The sequence below is a fragment of the Onychomys torridus genome, chromosome 1 (genome assembly GCF_903995425.1).
Source record: "Onychomys torridus chromosome 1, mOncTor1.1, whole genome shotgun sequence".
Taxonomy (NCBI): Eukaryota; Metazoa; Chordata; class Mammalia; order Rodentia; family Cricetidae; genus Onychomys; species Onychomys torridus.
Genome location: NC_050443.1, coordinates 9,079,586 through 9,098,467, shown reverse-complemented (window position 1 = coordinate 9,098,467; position 18,882 = coordinate 9,079,586). Strand labels below are relative to the sequence as shown.

The 18,882-nt window shown below is 51.8% G+C and overlaps 1 protein-coding gene and 1 non-coding gene across 2 annotated transcripts; both read left to right on the top strand.

The window, feature by feature from the left end:
- Positions 1–111: 111 nt before the first annotated feature.
- On the top strand, positions 112–9,235 carry Nop53 (NOP53 ribosome biogenesis factor). Its single transcript, XM_036176919.1, has 13 exons — positions 112–386; positions 852–916; positions 4,052–4,160; positions 4,606–4,805; positions 5,129–5,199; positions 6,922–7,017; positions 7,331–7,435; positions 7,518–7,712; positions 7,930–8,105; positions 8,221–8,287; positions 8,677–8,753; positions 8,845–8,901; positions 9,166–9,235. Exons 1-13 carry the CDS (start codon positions 163–165, stop codon positions 9,170–9,172), a joined length of 1,449 nt encoding a protein of 482 aa, XP_036032812.1. The 5' UTR covers positions 112–162; the 3' UTR covers positions 9,173–9,235.
- Positions 8,328–8,436, top strand: LOC118576941. The gene has a single exon (XR_004944131.1). It is a non-coding gene; the product is annotated as a small nucleolar RNA SNORD23 (small nucleolar RNA).
- Positions 9,236–18,882: the final 9,647 nt, after the last annotated feature.

Sequence of the window (18,882 nt, the reverse complement as noted above, 5' to 3'; positions counted from 1 at the left end):
TCCTTTACCAAGATGGCCTTCATCACCTCTTGGTAAAGTGTAATACTGCACTTTACCAAGATGGCCGCAACAGGAAGTGCGTCATGATCTACGTCCAGGGAGTCGCGCACACTCCAAACCGGATGTCAGAGTTTTAAGCGACCGAGCTCTTCCTTTAAGAAGATGGCGGCGGGGAGTAACAGCGGCGGGGAGAAGCGCGGTTCGAAAAGCCATGCGGACTCTGGCTTCCTGGGGCTGCGGCCCACCTCGGTGGATCCGGCTCTGAGGCGGCGGCGGCGGGGCCCCAGAAACAAGAAGCGCGGCTGGAGGAGGCTCGCTGAGGAGCCGCTGGGGATAGAGGTAGACCAGTTCCTAGAAGATGTACGACTGCAGGAGCGCACGACCGGGTACGTGGGGCGGGACTTCCGGCAGCGGCCTGGCGTATGACCGACCGGGCACTTCCGGCTCCAGGGATCTCGGGGTTGAAGACTTACTAGTACCGCCTTAACAAATAAGTATGCAGACATTCCAACAAAGTTTACATTTCTCTTGGGTTTCTTTAAAATTTTGAAACAAGACCTCGCTAGGCAGCTATGTAGACGTATGTAGACATGCCAAGTGTATGTAGGCTCGTCTCGAACTCGGTTTCCTCTGCCTCCCGAGTGCTAGGATTAAAGCCTTGTACCACAAAGTTTGAAGTTCAGGTGAATGAGGATAACGTACGTGCATCCCAACGTGGTACGTTTTGAACCCTAGCCTAGAACCGTGGTTTGAGGTGTTGGAATGGACCCAAAGAGTTAGGTTCCACCCCGGGAGGGCCTGTTGTCTTCCCAGCATTATTTTGGCTAATGGTTTGCATTTTCACCCTTCAGTGGCTTGTTGGCCGAGGCCCCAAATGAAAAGCTCTTCTTCGTGGACACTGGATCCAAGAAAAAAGGTAAGGAGTGCTTTTGTGACCTTGGGTGAATCTTGCCTCACATGAGATCTGTATTGATGACACAATCTAAGACTTATCTATTTATTATGTATACAGAAGAGGGCGCCAGATCTCATCACGGATGGTTGTGAGCCACCATGTGGGTGCTGGGAATTGAACTCAGGACCTCTGGAAGAGCACTTGGTGCTCTTTACCTCTGAGCCATCTCTCCAGCCCTGATGACACAATTGAAAACGCAAGCATTTTAGGGGAATGCGGTGGCACATGCCTGTAGTCCCAGCACTTTCTTGGGAGGCAGAGGCAGGAGGATGCCCTCGGTTTAAGAGCAGCCTGGTCTACATAGCAAGTTCAGGCTATAGAAAGAAAACCAACAAAAAATTTATTTTCCTTTTTTAATATTTATTTATGTATACAATGTTCTGCCTGCATGTATGCATGGAGGCCAGAAGAGGGCACCAAATCTCATTATAAATGGTTGTGAGCCACCATGCGATTGCTGGGAATTGAACTCAGGACCTCTGGAAGAGAGCCAGTACTCTTAACCTCTGAGCCACCTCTCCAGGCCCCTATTTTTTATTATTATTATTATTATTATTATTATTATTATTATTTATTTGTTTATTTATTTATTTATTTTTTGAGACAGTCTCACCGTGTATACCAGACTGGCCTCAAACTCAGATTGATCTGCTTGCCTCTGCCTCCTGAGTGCTGGGAATAAAGGTGTGCTTTGTCAAAAGAGGTTAGAAGGAGCCACCTTAACTATAAAGGATTACCTTGAATGAGTGAAGAGAAAGCTTGAGATTATCTTAAGAAAAGCAACCTCTCTCTTGATTTTTTTTTCCCTCAGTACTAGAGATTGAATCCAGGCCTCACACATGGCTAGGCAATGCCCTCAGTGTTTGAGGACAGCCAGGGCTACACAGTGAGACCCTGTCTCAAAACAAAGAATGAGAAGATCTGCATTAGCCAGTAGGTAGGAAACATGTCTTGACAAGCTGGCTTTGCTCCGTTAAAGCTTGGGTTTGGACCTGCTGAGACACGAAGACAAAGGCAAGTTAGAGATTGCTTTGATGAGTAATTGGGGTTTTCACCAATGTGGCAGAAAAACACTCAGAAGTGACTCAGCAGGTACTGAAAACAAGCAGGACAGCCAGTGGCTTTGCAGGGCAAGCTGGGGGGCGGGCGGGGGAGTTTCACCAACAGATAGACACCTTAATATTTACAACGTGAGTCAGAGGTTCATGACATTTTAATGTCACTGTACTGTATTTTCACTTACTCCCTTACTCTCTGCCCTCCCTATCTCCTCTAGCTGGTTCCCTCTGATAATCCCTCCTTTGTTTTCCCTCTAAAAAGTTTGTTAGTTATTTATGTGTGTGAGTGTTCTGCCTACATGTGTGCCTGATGCCCACAGAGATCAAAAGAGAGCATCAGGTCTCCTGGAACTGGAGTTAGAGATGGTTGTGAGCCCCTCTGGGAGTGCTGGACACACACACACACACACACACACACACACACACACCCCGTCACCTGCAAACACTAAGTGGGTATAACTACTGAACCATCTCTCCAGTTCCGACTTTGTTATTAGACCTATTCAGTTATCTTATCTCCTTCCTGTCTCACAGTCCCCTTTCTAGTTTTGTGGCGCACATGGGAGTTGTTTTGGTTTGGTTTATTTTTTTTGGCACAAGGTCTCAGTATTCAGTATTGTTGGCCTAGAACTTGCTATGCGGACCAGGCAGGTCTTGAACTCACCAAAATCTGCCTTTCTCCGTCGGAATTAAAGGCCAGTGCATGTAGTTTTAAATCTAGGTTCTAGATAAAAGGGAAAACATGGTGTTTATCTTTCTGAGTCTGGCTCACTTTTGCTTAACCTAGTGATTTCTAGGTTTTTGTTTTTGTTTTGAAACAAGGTCTCATTCTGTACCCAGGTTAGCTGTGTAGCCCAGACTGGCCTAGAACTCACATCTTCTTGCCTCAGCCTCCCAAGTGCTTGTATTACAGATAGGAGCTACAGGCCAACCTACAAAGATTTTTTTCTTTGTTTGGTTTTGCTTTTTCGAGACAGGGTTTCTCTGTGTAATAGCCCTGGCTGTCCTGAAACTCATTTTGTGACCAGGCCTGGCCTTGAACTCTGCCTCCTGGTGCTGGGATTATAGGCGTGTGCCACCGCCACCCTCACCACCTAGCTCAAGCTACAAAGTTAGTTAGCATTTAGGTTTTTTGTTTTGTTTTGTTTTTGTTTTTGAAGCTGAGGATGGAACCCAGGGCCTTGTGCTTGCTAGGCAAGCGCTCTACCACTGAGCTAAACCCCCAACCCTAATTTTTGTTTTTACGTTGATATTGTATGTGTGGGCGTGTGCCACACACAGTGTTGTCAGAGGACATGTAGGAGTCAGTTCTCCTTCTACCCTGTGGGTTCCTGGGATTGAACTCAGGTTGCCAGGCTTGGTGGCAAGAGCCTTCCTTGGCTACCTAGCCATCTTGAAGTCCAGCACTCAGTTTTCATGGCATCTTGCTGCTGCTGTTTTTATTGCTGTTTGCAGTGCTGGGACAGAGCCCAGGGCCTGTGCGCTCCTCAGGCACTCAGCCACTGTTACATCCCACCCCTGTGAATTTGTGGAATTTGGTTCTCCCTGTTTAGCTCAGGCTGGCCAAAGACTCACTCTTCCTGCCTTAGCCTCCAGAGTTTAGTGTCTCAGGTGTGCCCCACCGTACTCAGCTCCTTAGTGTGCGCTGCAGTAGAGTTCTTGCTTTACCTGACGGGCTTTGGAAATAGATAGCAAGTGCTGAGAGACGGCCACAGCAAGTCCTCTCGTTGTCCCTGGGTGCTTGCCCTCTTCTCTGCCAGTTCTGAGGCCTTCCGTGCTGTGTGTCTGAGTGCCTCGAGATGGGTCTGTGGGGACTTAGTGCGAATCACAAGGCCTGCCTCCTGCTGGCTTAGGCCGTGGGTGGGTCAGATCTGGGTCTGTGGAATCTTCTCCTGTAGATGAACGAGATGAGTCTGGGAATCTTAGGGTGTGTGCTGGATAGCTTGGACCCAGATCCGTCCAGCTCCAATTGACCTGAAGTCAGGGACTGGTTTATGAAGGTGGGGAGGCCTAAGGTGAGGACCCCTCTTTGTTGCAGAACGGAGCAAGAAGAGGACCTGGGTCCAGAAGAAGGCACAGCGTCTCCAGAAACCCCTACGGGTTGACCTTGCCCTTGAGAATCATTCTAAGGTCCCTGCTCCCAAAGAGTGAGTCCCTCCAGCCCTGGGTCGTGAAGAGTCTGCAGAAAGGTGGGGTGATGGAAACAGTTGAGGGGGGCAGGCTAGGGTGCAGCTGGGTCTCTGGGGAGTGTCTTAGAGATTCATTCCTGGTACCAAGGCAGCAGGGCAACCTGGACCGGCTAGGGGCTGTTGGGTAGAGGGCTCTAGTGTGATAGGGGCTCAGTGTCTGCCCTAGGAGAGGCTAGGCTGGCAGGCCAGGCTGCCCTGCGATCGAGTGTGAGGAGGTGCCATGTTCTGGATGCTCAGCTCTACCTGCAGCAGTGGCCATGAGTGTGTGTTGAGCCAGTTCACAAGGAGGCTACTCTGAGATAGGCAGGGGAAAGGCTGCTGAGGCAGGGAGAGCCCACCTGGAAGGAGGTGGCCACTGCTCAGCTGTTGCCTTACCAGATGCCGCCACTCTCCCCTTACCCAGCATCCTCGCGCACCAGGTCCCCAATGCCAAGAAGCTCAGACGAAAGGAGGAGCTGTGGGAGAAGCTGGCGAAGCAGGGTGAGCTGCCCAGGGAGGTGCGCAAGGCACAGGCCCGGCTCCTCAGCCCTCCTGCACCAAAGGTCAAACCTGGCCTACAGGACATCATTGAGCGGCCCTTCTATGACCTCTGGAACCCAAACAGTGAGTGATTCTGCTCTCACTTTCAGGTGGGCGGGACTGCCACGGGCGGTCGTCCATACTGTCCAAGAATGTGGCATCCAAGGGCATGCGCCACAGTGTTGGTGTGACCGTCTTCCACTGTGGGGGCTGAGCTCCTCAGTGCCACTCTTGCTGCTTGTGGGAGCTTCCCCTCAGCCTTCAGTCTCCCCCACTTCCCGGATCCCGTCTCGGTGTGGTTGGAGCATCTTCTCCCCTCGCCTGGATGTCAGTGCCATTTCTGGCGGTGCGGAGGGACTGGAAGGTCCCTGGAGAAAGCTGCCACAGTTGCTCTCCTCTCCCCTCAGACCCTCTGGACAAGCCATTGGTTGGTCAGGACACGTTTTTTCTGGAGCAGACCAAGAAGAAAGGCGTGAGGGTAAGGTTGCACAGGCAGGCAGTGGGTAGGGAGGGAGGGCAGCTCCTCGGTGGTTTCCATATCTGCCTCAGTCCATCATCCTGGGGTCCCATGTCCCTGTCCTATCTCCCATGGCGACTCACCTTGGGAAGGTGACCTCACTCAGTGCCTCCATTCATTCCTCTAACTGTAGAGTGTGGGTGACAGCCTGCTTAGGACAGCGGGGAGGTGCGGGTTAAAGAAGAAATGCCTGAAAACTGCTGGCACTATGGGTTGGAGTTGGATTTGTGGCCATCATCTTGAGCTCTGGACCCTGGCTTCCGGGAGCCAGGTGCTGTGGAGTCTCGGCACTGTTGGGGTGATAAGTGTCGCTCTCTGTGGAGCTGGAGGAAACCTCATCCTTTGTATCCATGTGTTGTGTGTCTCTAGGAAATGAGAGGTTAGGGGACAGGCTTCAGGGAGGCCAGGAGCCATTGCTGGAGAAAAGCCTTTGGGGCTAGAGACATGGAGGAGCAAGCCAGCCATAGGCAGAACAGGACCAGAGACCCCTGCACCAATGGTGGGCAGTGGGCCCTAAGCCAGTGTGTGTGTGTGGGGGGGGGGCAGAGTCCTAAGGCAATAGCCCCATAATTCATAGGATAGGGTGTGGGGGAATTCGGGTTACTAGGGCACCACTCAGTATAGGGCCTATACTGGGGAGGAGACTAGTTGGAGGTGGGCAAGAAAGCTTGATGTAGCCATGCAGTGGTGGTACACACTTTAATCCCAGCACTTGGGAGGCAGAGGCAGGCAGATCTCTGTGAGTTCCAGGCCAGCCTGGCCTACAGAGCGAATTCCAGGACAGACTTCAAAGCTACATAGAGAAACCCTGTCTCAAAAAAACCAAAACAAAGAAAGCTTGATGTAGTAAACACTGTTCACTTGAGGTTTTCCATCAGAAGATCTTGGTTGGCTCTGGATTTTCTGTTTCTCATGTCCTCTGGGAACTTTTGGATCACGTGGGCATTAGAATTGTCACCCAGACCGTGCAGTGAGAGACAGCAGAAGGCCCACAGCACAGCCAAGGTGGCAGTATGCTAGTGCTTGTAGACCATCCAGATGCTGCCCCTCTCCCTCCATGGTCTTATGGCTTATTGTAGGAGAGCCCTGCAAAACCCTGTCTGGGAGCTTGCTCACCCCAAGGACAGGTGTTCCCTGTGCAGAATGTGAGGTCCTGTAGATGGCTGACCAGCCTGTAGCCTCCACCATGGCACCTTTGTGGTAGAGCTCCATCTCTGCCTTCTGGTCCCTTATATCTGCACAGTGGAACCCTGAGATAGACTGACGGTGCCTTTGCTCCTCCTATGCCCCAGCCAGAAATCCGAGAGGGGAGGGAGCCCGGTGTCTGTGTCCTTAGGTGGTGGAAGGCTGAGTGTAGAAAAGGGTGCAGGGCGAAAGCCTTTAATAGTACTTCAGAGCTGGGCAGCACTTGGAAGGCAGAGGCAGGCAGATCTCTGAGTTTGAGGCCAGCCTGGGCTACAGAGGGAATTTCAGGACAGGCACCAAAACCACACGGAGAAACCCTGTCTTGAAAAACCAAGAAAAAAAAAATAGTACTTCAGTCCTATTGAGGCCTACTTTATCAGGTCCCATCTCTTAATATTCTCACACTGGTCTTGAAGATTCAATGTGGGCATTTTAGGGGTACACGGATGGTTCGTGGCATGGAGCTCATCCCGCCTCCCTGGTCTTGTCTTCCTCCAGCGGCCGCCACGCCTCCACATCAAGCCCTCTCAGGTGCCTGCAGTAGAGGTGATTCCTCCAGGAGCCTCCTACAACCCGACCTTTGAAGATCACCAGGTAGGTGTGTAGTGGGTGTCTGGCCTAACTAGGTGCAGGTGTCACCGTTCGGAGTCCTGGTTCCCATCAGCCCTTCCCCACAGTCCCCTCTCTGCCCTAGCTCAGCCCCACCTGGCTTCCCCCCCCTGGCGCTTTCCTGTTCAGGGACCAGAACACAGCAGTGTGAGGGTTAGAGTGGTTCAGCTGTCCCTGCAGGGCGTGGAAGGTGGAGCCACGAGCTGGCACCACTGCGGAGGCCCGGGCTTGGGTGGGTGGGTGTGTCAGGAGGACGGTCTTGACACTAGATTCTCCCTGAAATCTCACCCCTGCCCAGGCCCTGCTTCGAGAGGCCCATGAGGTGGAGCTGCAGCGTGAGAAAGAGGCAGAAAAGCTGGAGCGACAGCTGGCCCTGCCCACTACAGAGCAAGCTGCCACCCAGGTGAGCCCCGTCCGCCATTTGTCGCTAGCTGTGACCCCACCTGCTCCTCCCCCACCCACCTGCTGATCACCATGCTCCCTAGGAGTCTGTGTTTCGGGAGATGTGCGAGGGCCTGCTGGAGGAGTCTGATGGCGAGGGTGAGCCAGGCTGCGTTGAGCGGCCAGAGGCTGGTGATGTGGCCGACGAGACCTCCCCCACTGGCCCTGCTGGTGCCGAGAAGAGGATGGAGAAGAAGACAGAGCAGCAGCGGCGGCGGGAGAAGGCTGCTCGAAAGCGGGTGAGCACCCCACCCTGTGGGCCCGTGTTGTCCATGGGCCTTCTCATTCAGCACAGGGCCATCGGGAGGTGCAGGGCCCTTGGACAGAAATGGATGATAAGGCAAATGGCTGTTGAGTGACCTGAAACCAGCACCTTCAAAGGGGAGGTGGTGGCCTTGGTGTGGCCCTGGGTGGGGAAGGCCCTGGGCTGACTGAGCTCTTACTCTCTGTCCCTAGCGGCTGCAGCAGGCTGTACTGCGGGCAGCCCGGCTTCAGCATCAGGAGCTCTTCAGGCTGCGTGGGATCAAGGCCCAGGTGGCCCGGAGGCTGGCAGAGCTGGCCCGGCGGAGGGAGCAGCGGCGCATGCGGCGGCTGGCCGAGGCTGACAAGCCCCGCAGGCTGGGCCGGCTCAAGTGAGGCCCAGGCTGGGGTTCCAGGAAGTGGAGTCTGTCTCCAGGCTGCACTGTGGTGCTTTCCTGGCCCCCTCAGTGACAAACCCCTGAACGTCCTCAACCCTGTGTTCTGCAGGTACCAGGACCCCGACATTGATGTGCAGCTCAGCTCCGAGTTGTCTGGCTCACTCAGGACATTGAAGGTACTTTCCTTGAGGGTGGCAGGGTGCTGTGGGGACCCTGTGCCCAGTGATGATAACCATCCTTGCTCCCCGTGCCTTCTGGGGCTGTGGGCGACACCATGGCTGCCCTGGGCTTCGCCAGTTGGGCCACTGCCTGGGGTCTGAGGGCACAGGGTTGGGTGGGGTGGGGAGGTTCTGGTGTGAGCCTCTGACCCTCAGAAGGCCTTTCGTCTCGTGTCAGTGCTGGTCTGGCACGGGGGCACAGCCCAGGCTTTGTGCTCTGAGCCTAGCCAGGATAGCACACATTGACTCCAGTACAGTCCTGAGCTCCCTCTGCACCCCAGCACTGTCCAGGGCCTGGCTTCTTTCTCCCAGACCCTGCTAAAGTCTCTCTGCCCTCTGTTCCACAGCCAGAAGGTAACATACTCCAAGACAGGTTCAAGAGCTTCCAGAAGAGAAATATGATCGAGCCCCGGGAACGAGCCAAGTAAGACCTGCTGCAGTGAGGAAGAGGGAGGGATGGAGAGCCTTACACTTTCTGAGATAAGGGATGCTCACCCTGTTTGCTCCTTCTCCAGGTTCAAGCGCAAATACAAAGTGAAGCTGGTGGAGAAGCGGGCCTTCCGTGAGATCCAGTGAGTGAGGAGGCCCTTCGGTGTGTGGCTGACTGGCATCCTGTGAGCCAGCGTCTCGGACCTGCTTACCCCGCAGTAGCTTGTCCAGGGCCCTTCCCAAGCGCTGTGGCTGGCCAGTCATTGTGGGGTTCCAGAATCTAGAGTAGGGGTGGAGAGGGTGCCCAAGGGGAACAAAAGTCCTAAGCCAGAGGGGCACTGGGTATGAAAGACTGGGGTGTGCCCCTCCGCTCACCTCACCACCTCAACTCTGCCCTCTGTCCTCAGGTTGTAGCTGTGCAGATGGTGGAGCCCCGCCCCTCAATAAAGTGCTGTGACCAGCCCTGGGGTCCTGTTACTTTCTTCTTGCAAGCAGTGTCTGTTTCCTAAATTCTACCCACCCAGCAGAGCCTGCCACCACTGTGTGGAGGCCACAGCTCCACTGGTGCTCCACCACTGAGCCACGCCCCCACTACCAGTGAGCTAGCTGCATCCTCACATCCACCTCCAGGGACACTCTTCCTGTGGAGAGTCACGGGGTTTCCTCCTTGGTTCCTTCAGGTCTTCGCTCAGGCGGCAAGCTCAGGTCTCCGCAGTCTCCCTTCGCATCCTGCTGTAAATTGTAGCTCCTCCTCTTGGCATTTGCCACCCTTGGCACTCTGTTTATCTTCCTGCAACTTCCATTTTTATTGTTTTTGTGGTTTTGTTGTTTAGATGGGGTCTCATGTAGTCTAACACTGTGTGACTGGGGGGCACTCTGAACTGATCCCCCTGCTTCCTCCCCCAGTTCTGGGATAGCAGGCAAGCACCGCTGCACCTTGCCCTCGGTGTACATAACAGATGCCATTTTAAGCGCCATGAATCTCAACAGTATCTCTGAAGCAGCTGCTCACGGATCCAAATGTCAAACACTTGAGACAGTGGAAGCTGTAAGGCCCCTGCGAAAGAGGAAAGCTCTGTGACTCTTTAGTGCCATGAGAATTCTTTCCTTTATCTCTTCATGCTTTAGCCATAGTCCCCTCCAGCAAGTCCAAGGCTAATCCAAGCTTCTTGGGGGATCAGGAAGGGGTCCCTCTTCCCTTTTGGTGACAAATGCCTTTGGCAAGGAACCAATTTTACATCCTTAAAGAGAAAAAATGGAGCTGAAGGGGTGGTTTAGTACCTGAGAGCTTGCTGTTTTTGCAGAGGACCTGGGTTCAGTCCCCAGTACCCACAGAAGGTCCTGTAACCACCTGTAAAGTCAGGTTCAGGGGATCCAGTGACCTCTTCTGGCCTCTTAGATGAATGTGCAGATAGTGCACATACATACACTCAGGCATAAGTACAAATCAACTTTTTAAATCTTTTGGTCTTATTTTTGGTTTGACACATCTCATTGTATCGACCAGGCTGTCCTCAAACTTGGAAATCTGCCTGTATCTGCTGGAGTCTGGTATATGTCACCACAGCTGGCCCTTAATAAAATTAAATGTTTTGCCTGCGTGTATGTCTGCACCTCATGCACAGAGGCCAGGAGATGGTAGGGGATCCCCTAGAACTGGAATTATAGATGGTTGTGAGCTGTTATGTGGGTGCTGGGAATTGAGCCCAGGTACTCTGGAAGCCTTTAAACACTGGGCTGTCTCTCCAGCCCTAAACCTTCATTTATTTTTATTTTTTTGGTTTTTCGAGACAGGGTTTCTCTGTGTAGCTTTGCGCCTTCCTTGGAACTTGCTTTGGAGACTCCAGGCTGTCCTTGAACTCACAGAGATCCGCCTGCCTCTGCCCCCTGAGTGCTGGGATTAAAGGTGTGCATCACCAATGCCCGGCTAGCCTTCATTTTAAAAAGATGTAATAAACTTGAGGTTCTGGTTTGCTACTACGTTTTTGGATTTGAGACAGGGTCTCATGTAGCCCAGGCTGACCCGAAACTATGTAGCTGAGGGTGCCCTTGAACTCCTGGTCCTTCAGCTTTCATACTCCTTTCTTGAGACAGGGTCTCACTATAGCCTTGAATGGCCTTGAGCTCATGAATGCTGACCGATCGGCCTTGCCTGGCTAGTCCAGGTTTTTTATTATATGTATATATATAAGAATCTTGAGGAGGAGGGGGGTCTGTGGATAGCATGTGGAGTGAGTAGAGTCTTGAGGTTTTGTATGTGTGTACATATTCACCCTCACTCCAGGAACCCTTGCATGACCCCTGTCTCCTGCTCTAGAGTGGAAGGGTTTTGGAACCAGAATAAAAATGTCAAGTGCCCCTGACTTCCAAGCTGCAGCTGAACAAATGCAGCAGTCCTCTGGGCCAGCCTAGAAAGAGGTCTCTAGCCCCCCCCCCCCCCCCCACACACACACTTCCCCATGCACCTACTCAGAAAACAGCGCTACTCTGTGTGCCCCGTGAGGGTGGGTGAAGGGTAAGAGGATCCAGCCGGAACTTCCCAGTGGCCAGTGTCTCTAGAACTTGTGATTCTCCTTGAACTTGGGGATCCTGCAACTGGAGTTCCACATGGTTTTCAAACATCATATGGGTGCCGGAAATTGAACCTGGGTCTTCTGGAAGAGTAGCCAGTGCTCTTAACTACTGAGCTGTTTTCTCCACTTGTTTAGGTTATTACTATTATTTTTAATGTTTGTGTGTGTGTGTTGCTCATAGAAGCCAGAGGGCCTTGAGATACCCTGGAAGGAGAGACAGTTGTAAGCCACCAGAACTGACTGGTCCTCAAAGATCAGCAAACTGAACCGCTAAACCATCTCTCTAGTCTCCCCACCTCTTTTTAAGTTGAGATGAGGGTCTCAAGTAGCCCAGGCTAGCTTTGAATTTCCTGGGTCACAGCAGAGAACCTTTAACTCCTGACTACCTTCTGAGCTGGGATTACAGACATACACTACCAAGCTTGGTTTTATATGGTGCTAAGTATTGAATGTCCCAAGCAAGCGTTCTGCTGACAGCCACAGCCCCAGTTCTGAGACTTTGTCTTAAAAGGAAATAAAGGTTGGTTTAGTAGAAAAAACTGGAAACACTGGGAGAAAAATAATGAATTTGCTGGACTCCTGCTGCCCCTGTGACTTGGCAAGGAGGTTTGTTGATTGCATGCCAGAGTGGACGATCAGTCCCACCCATCACCAGAACACAAAAACCCCTGGCCCCTGCACACTTCCTCCCATTCTTGAAGCGCCAGACCTTAAGCTTTCTGCCAGATTCCCGTGTTTCCTCACAGCCCCCAGGAGTGATATCAGCCTGTGTACCCCCCACAACCCCATTGTTGTCTCAGCAGTCAGCAAACAGGGCTGGAGAGAATGGCTCGGTCCTAAATCACCTCCCTGGCAGGTCATCATCCAGTGCCAAGGGCATTATCCTACACTTCGCTGGAAGCACCGAAAAGTTTAAGTCGCCTGCAGAAAGGAGGTCACAACCCTGCTTTGAAATTGAATGTGGGTCGGCAGCCTGGAGTTAACCAGGCTCCCTTCCTCCTAGGTTGCTCCTGGTGGCAATGCCAGATGGGGCAGGTCTCTTTACTGCTTGTGGAACTCACGCGTTTCCTGCAGTCTCCCTGAGGTTCCCAAGTTCGCCTTGAGGGGCCAGGCTGCACACTCGGGGTGGGAGGTGGGGGATGGGGGACCTGGTGACCAAGGCCACCCCACCCAACCTGTGCCATCACCCACCACAGTGGCCTTCTCTGGCCCAGAACTTCCTCCCTGTCAGTGTAGACATTCTGTGCCAGAGGCCAGAACTTGAGACTCGCAAGCATCACTTAAAATGTCTTTATGTGCTTCAGCAGCTTTCATTCCTGCCATCTGCCCCGCCCACACACAAAGCACTGTTTTCCAGGCTGCAGAACATTCCTGTCGAGGAGGGGAGGGGGCATGACAAGAATAGACTTCCGGATAGGCTTTATGGGGGACGTGGGTGGGATCTGAGTAGGGTCTCTCCCCTTCACCTATTTATTTTTTAAAGTGCCTGCTCTTTTTTTTTTTTAAATGAAGACTTTATCCTGGAGGAACCATTCTAAAGGGCAAAACCAGGTGGTGGTGGTGGTGGTGCACACCTTTAATCCCAGCAGCACTCAGAAGGCAAAGGCCGGTAGATCTAGTTCAAGGCCAGCCTGGTCTACAAAGAGTTCCAGAGAAACAACAAAGGAAATCTAAAACCACTGAGCATCTCTGCCTGACGAGACCCCGTCTACAGTCCAGAAAGAGCCTCAGAGGAGTGTAATCTTGTGACAGAGCTCAGATTCACCGCAAAGAGCTGCTGCAAACAAAATGACAAACACCCCTGTAAGAAAATGGTCTAAAGATCTGAACCAGCAGCACAGAAGTACAGCTAGTCAGGAACCACAGGGAGAAAGTCTTAATCCTGGCTGCTCTGGGTTTACAGAGACCTTCCTGCCTCTGCTCGTGATTGCTGGGCTTGACGGCAAACAATTCCTGACTTTGTCGACCAGGCACAGACTAAAAAGGGAAGATTTATGGTGGCTACCTACTGAAGAAGCAGGTGGGGTACTATCCTGCTGGAAAGAGTCAGTATAGCCTAGAGGGAGAGCAAGTTAGCTGATAGAGTGCCTGCTAGAGTCCCGGGCAGGGTGTGGCTCAGTGGTAGAGCCCCTGCCTAGAATCCCCCAGGGAGGGGCTGGAGTGTGGCTCAGTGGTGGAGCCCCTGCCTAGAATCCCCCAGGGAGGGGCTGGAGTGTGGCTCAGTGGTAGAGCCCCTACCTAGAATCCCCCAGTGAGGGGCTGGGGTGTGGCTCAGTGGTAGAGCCCCTGCCTAGAATCCCCCAGTGAGGGGCTGGAGTGTGGCTCAGTGGTAGAGCCCCTGCCTAGAATCCCCCAGTGAGGGGCTGGGGTGTGGCTCAGTGGTAGAGCCCTTGCCTAGAATCCCCCAGTGAGGGGCTGGGGTGTGGCTCAGTGGTAGAGCCCCTGCCTAGAATCCCCCAGTGAGGGGCTGGGGTGTGGCTCAGTGGTGGAGCCCCTGCCTAGAATCCCCCAGGGAGGGGCTGGGGTGTGGCTCAGTGGTAGAGCCCCTGCCTAGAATCCCCAGTGAGGGGCTGGGGTGTGGCTCAGTGGTAGGGCCCCTGTCTAGAATCCCCAGTGAGGGGCTGGGGTGTGACTCAGTGGTTGATCCTGGTGCTGGGGATTGATCCTGGGTCCTCTGAAAGAACACCGAATCCTCTTAACTTCTGAGCTGTCATTTCAGCCTTGAATTGTTTCCATTCATGGTTTTAGAGGTTCATGGTGGGGAGGGCGGGGCTAAAGAGAACAGTTCACTCAAGGTGTCCCAGATGCAGATAGTAAACAAAGGACAGGACAAGATGTATGCTGAGGACAAGCCCTGGTGACAGTTTCTCCAGCTGGGCCCAGCCCCTGCCTTTGGCCACCTCCCAGATAGCAGTCATATACTTGAACTCCTTGAGACACCAGTGATGCATGGGAACTCATCCTCTCTGGAAACCTCCACGGACACGCCCAGCAGTGTGCTTCACTTGTTTCGCCTGCCTTGGGCAGGTAGAGGGTCAGAGGGCAACTTTTTCAGGAGTTGGTGGTCCTCTTCTTCTACCATGTGAGTTCCAGGGTTTGAACCCAGGCCGTCAGTCTCCACACCTAATACCTTTACCCGCCGAGTCTTCTCACTGGCCCACCATTTAGATTAACATCCCGAAATTTAAAACTATTTTGCTACGTGAGACACCAAAGGTCAAGTATCATAGGATCTCCTTGTCGGCCATGTTCGAATTGGGCTAATCCACAGAGGAGGAGGCTGTGGGTGGGGAGATGTCTCCTCTGATCCAACAATCACAATCACTGACTCCGCTTCTGGAGAGTTCACCCTGGAGCACAGGTGGAGTAAGTGTCAGAGGTTATTTTTAGCAGGAGAGAAATCGAAAGTACATAGCCCAGAGCCGGAGAGGACGGAGCAAGGCCTTGCCGCTGACATCTGGACTCAGCAGTATTAGCCCACGATTTCCCTCCCAGGGGACAGTCGGGGTGGTCTTCTTCCTGGTGTAAGCAGAAGCGTTCTTGGAAGCATCCTTACCCACAGTTCCATCTGTTACAGATGCATGAGGTGGCTGCTCTTCCAAAGGTCCTGAGTTCAATTCCCAGCAACCACATGCTGCCTCACAACCATCAGTAGTGAAATCTAGTTCCCTCTTCTGACATGCAAACACACATGCAGGCAGAATACTGTATATATAATAAGTAAATTTTTAAAAATTAAAACAAACAAAATAAAATAAAAATGGCCAGGTTGTGGCAGCATGTCTTTAATCCCAGCGCTTGAGAGGCAGAGGCAGGCAGATCTGTGTGTTCCAGGATAGCCAGAGCTACATAGTAAGACTGTCTCAAACAAAACAAAAAAGTTTATTATTGTTATCTCTCCCCCACTCCTATGTGTGTGTTTGTGTGTGTGTGTGTGTGTGTGTATGTGTGTGTGTGTGTGTGTGCGCACGCGTGCGCATATGGAACTGCAGAGGCCAGAAGAGGGTGGCAGATCCCCAGAGCTGGAATTACAGCTGGTTGTGAGCCTGCTGACATGGTTGCTGGGAACAGGAATTCAGATCTCTGAAAGAGCACCAAGCACTCTCAACCATGGAGTCACCAATCCGGCCCCTGACCTTGCTGCTTGAATTCTAATAAAGGAGCTGGAGAGATGGCTCAGTGGTTAAGAGCATTGGCTGCTCTTCTAGAGGACCTGGGTTCAATTCCCAGGAACCACATGATGGCTCGTAACCATCTATGTAACTCCAGTCTTAGGGGATCCAGTGCCCTCTTCTGGCCATCACTGGCACTGTATGCGTGTGATGCGCATATGTACATGCAGGCACAATGTACACATAAAATCAAAAACAAATTCAGAAATTTATTTCGATTAAAAAAGGGAGTGGGGGGGGAGGGTTGGGGATTTAGCTCAGTGGTAGAGCGCTTGCCTAGCAAGCACAAGGCCCTGGGTTCGGTCCTCAGCTCCGAGGGGGAAAAAAGGGAGCCAGTAATGGTGGCACATGTCTTTAATCCCAGCACTCTCGGGAGGCAGAGGCAGAGCTCCGTGAGTTAGATGCCACCCTAGTCTACAAAGCGAGTTCCAGGATAGCCATGGTAGTTACACAGAGAAACCCTGTCTCAAAAAAACAAACAAACAAACAAACAAACAAACAAAAAGCAAGATTCCCATGTGGCCTCAGCAGGGTGAGGAGGGAATAGGTGGGGGTGACATCAGAGATCCTGCAGAGATTGGTGGCCCTTCCTGAGGTCTGTGCCCCTAGAGAGCACGAGCTGTGGCCAGCGGACGTGGTGCCCTCTGGTGGCTGTGTGAGGACCAGGTTGTGGGAATGAAGGTGGAAAATTTTTAAAGATTTATTTTTGTAACTGTAAGTTTCTCTGGTCCCATCCAGCCTCTCGGTCCCTTCTTTCTCTGGTCTGGCTGGCCCCGCAGCCGCTTATGAGATAATCACTCAAGAGGCTTAATATGAATTGCAAATTATATGGCCTATGGCTCAGGCTTCTTACTAGCTAGCTCTTAACTCATAACTATTAATCTATGTATCGCCACGTGTTCCATGGCTTTACCTGTGTCCCGTTATGTGTTGCTCCTTAGACAGCAGTTTGGCGTCTCCCCCTACTCTCCTCTCTCCTCCCGCTATCTCTCTTGGATTTTCCCACCTGGCTCCATCCTGCCCTGCCATAGGCCAATGCAGCTTTATTTATTAACCAATCAGAGCAACACATACTCACAGCATACAGAAAAATATCCCATAGCATATTTTGTTATGTTTAGTTATGCATATGTATACGTGTGGCTATATGGCTGTGAGTGCAGGTTTTCTGCCTAGCAGAAGTGTCAGAGACCCTGGAGTTGGAGTTACAGGTAGTTGTGAGATGCCAGAAGTGGTTCTGGAAAGGTTCTGCAGGTCCTCTTAACCACTGAGCCATCTCTCCAGCCCTTGTTTTTTTATTTATTCAAGACAGGGTTTCACTATGTAGCCCAGGCTGGTCTGGAGCTCACAGAGATCTGCTTGCCTCTCTGCCTCTTGAGTGCTAGGATTAAAGATGTGTGCCACCATGCCCAGTTTATGAGACCCTGTTGTTAAAAAATAGAAAAAAAAATGTCTGGGCAGTGGTGGCACTCGAGAGGCAGAGGCAGGGGGATCTCTGTGAGTTCGAGACCAGCCTGGTCTACCGAGGGAGTTCCAGGACAGCCAGGGCTACACAGAGAAACCCTATCTCAAACAAACGAATGAACAAATAAATAAATAATAGAAAAAGAGTTTGTTTTGGTTTTGGGGGATGCTGGGGATTGAACTGAGGACCAGTTGCATGCTGGGCAAGTGCTCTGCCACTGTGCTACTTTGCAGTCCCCACCCTGGTCTTTTTATGATTGAACTGAAGAGTTTTAGATTTGCCTAAGCTGGGTGGCCAGCTAGCTCCAGGGCTCTCTGTTTGTCCTGATTCTCCAGTGCTGAGCGTACAGGGGCCACACCAACCTTAGCTTTTGTGTCATCACTGGGGGTGAACTCAGGACCCTCATGCTTATCTGTAGAGCATTTACCCACGGCACCATAAGTCATCTCCCTAGCCCCTGTGAATATGATTTTGGGGCTTAGGAAGTTATATTTCTCAAAGGATGTAGTTTACAACTGACCAAGTTCAAAGATTAAACAAAGTTTTACATTAAGGTGGTTGTTTTTGTTTGTTTGTTTGTTTTACCTTAAAGAATTTCCTAGCCAGGAGGTGATGGAGCCCATCTTTTACTGTTAAACCAAACTAACCCCTTAGCTGGCAAATAACTCTCCTATAGCCAAGCAGCTCCAAAGATGGCCACTGACTGGTAAGGGTCAGTTTTCCCTCCAGTCCTGGGTGTAACCAGCCCTGCAGCTACCCTGATCTCAGATTTCTGACCTCCGGGGGTGTGAGAAGAGGCATGTCTGTGGTTTAAGCCAATGGGGTTGAGGCCCTTTTATTTTTTCGGGACAGGGTTTCTCTGTGTAGCTTTGCGCCTTTCCTAGAACTCACTCTGTAGACCAAGCTGGCACCGAACTCACAGAGATCCGCCTGCCTCTGCCTCCCGAGTGCTGGGATTAAAGGCGTGCACCACCACCGCCCGGCGGCACTTTGTAAGGACAAATAAATAGGTCCAGCTGCATTGTACACAGGGCAGACTTTTCCAGAAGGAACTGTTTCCCCTCCATGTTGCAGCTGATTCTTGGAGGAAAAGCAGGAATGAGGAGTGAGAGGGTTAAACCAGCAAAGACCCTGAGACAGGAATGTGGCTGAGGTCCCCTGCTAGAACCTCAGTGCTCCCTGTCACTGGGGCATTGGGGGAAAGGGCCAGAGGGGCCCTACAGGCCAAAGTACCATGTGATGGGGCATGTTATTGTTTGGGATGTTGTCTCAAGGATATTGGGATCCACAGGAGAATTCGAGCTATGAACATTCACACTCCAAGCCCGGATCATTATTCCTTTTCAGACTGTGATCACAGGTCCACGCTCTGTAGACAGAGAGGACAGGACACTGCAATTAACTTGCCCAGTGAGGACAGAGGAAGGTTTCTGGTTATCTTCATTGAATTCTCCCCAGCACACACGGCAGGTTCCGGCTCTGATACTTTCCAGGAGTCTGAGTGCATGAACACACCATCCTTTTAGGGAAGTATAATTTTCTTACGGCTTAAAGCCGTAAGAAATCCTCCGTTGCCAACTCACTCCTGTGAGGTCAAGGGGGTAGTGAATGATTAAAATTTCATTCTTCCGTGGGAGAATCGAAGCCCACCATGTGCATGTAGGCTAGGTTACTGACAGGGCACAACGGGAGACAGGTGGGAAGGACACTGACATTTCCTTATTTGGACCCTAGTTGGCCTTTGGTGGGGGTAACTAGTGACTGTAAGTTAAAGGATGTCAGGTGTGAGATGAATATCTCTCCTGATGAGCCATCCTTGGCAGGGGAGGGATTATAGGGGTATGGGGATATGCATCCATAGGGTGAGGAGGACAAGAAACTAGAGAGCAATACATAATTTCTGTGTGAACAAAT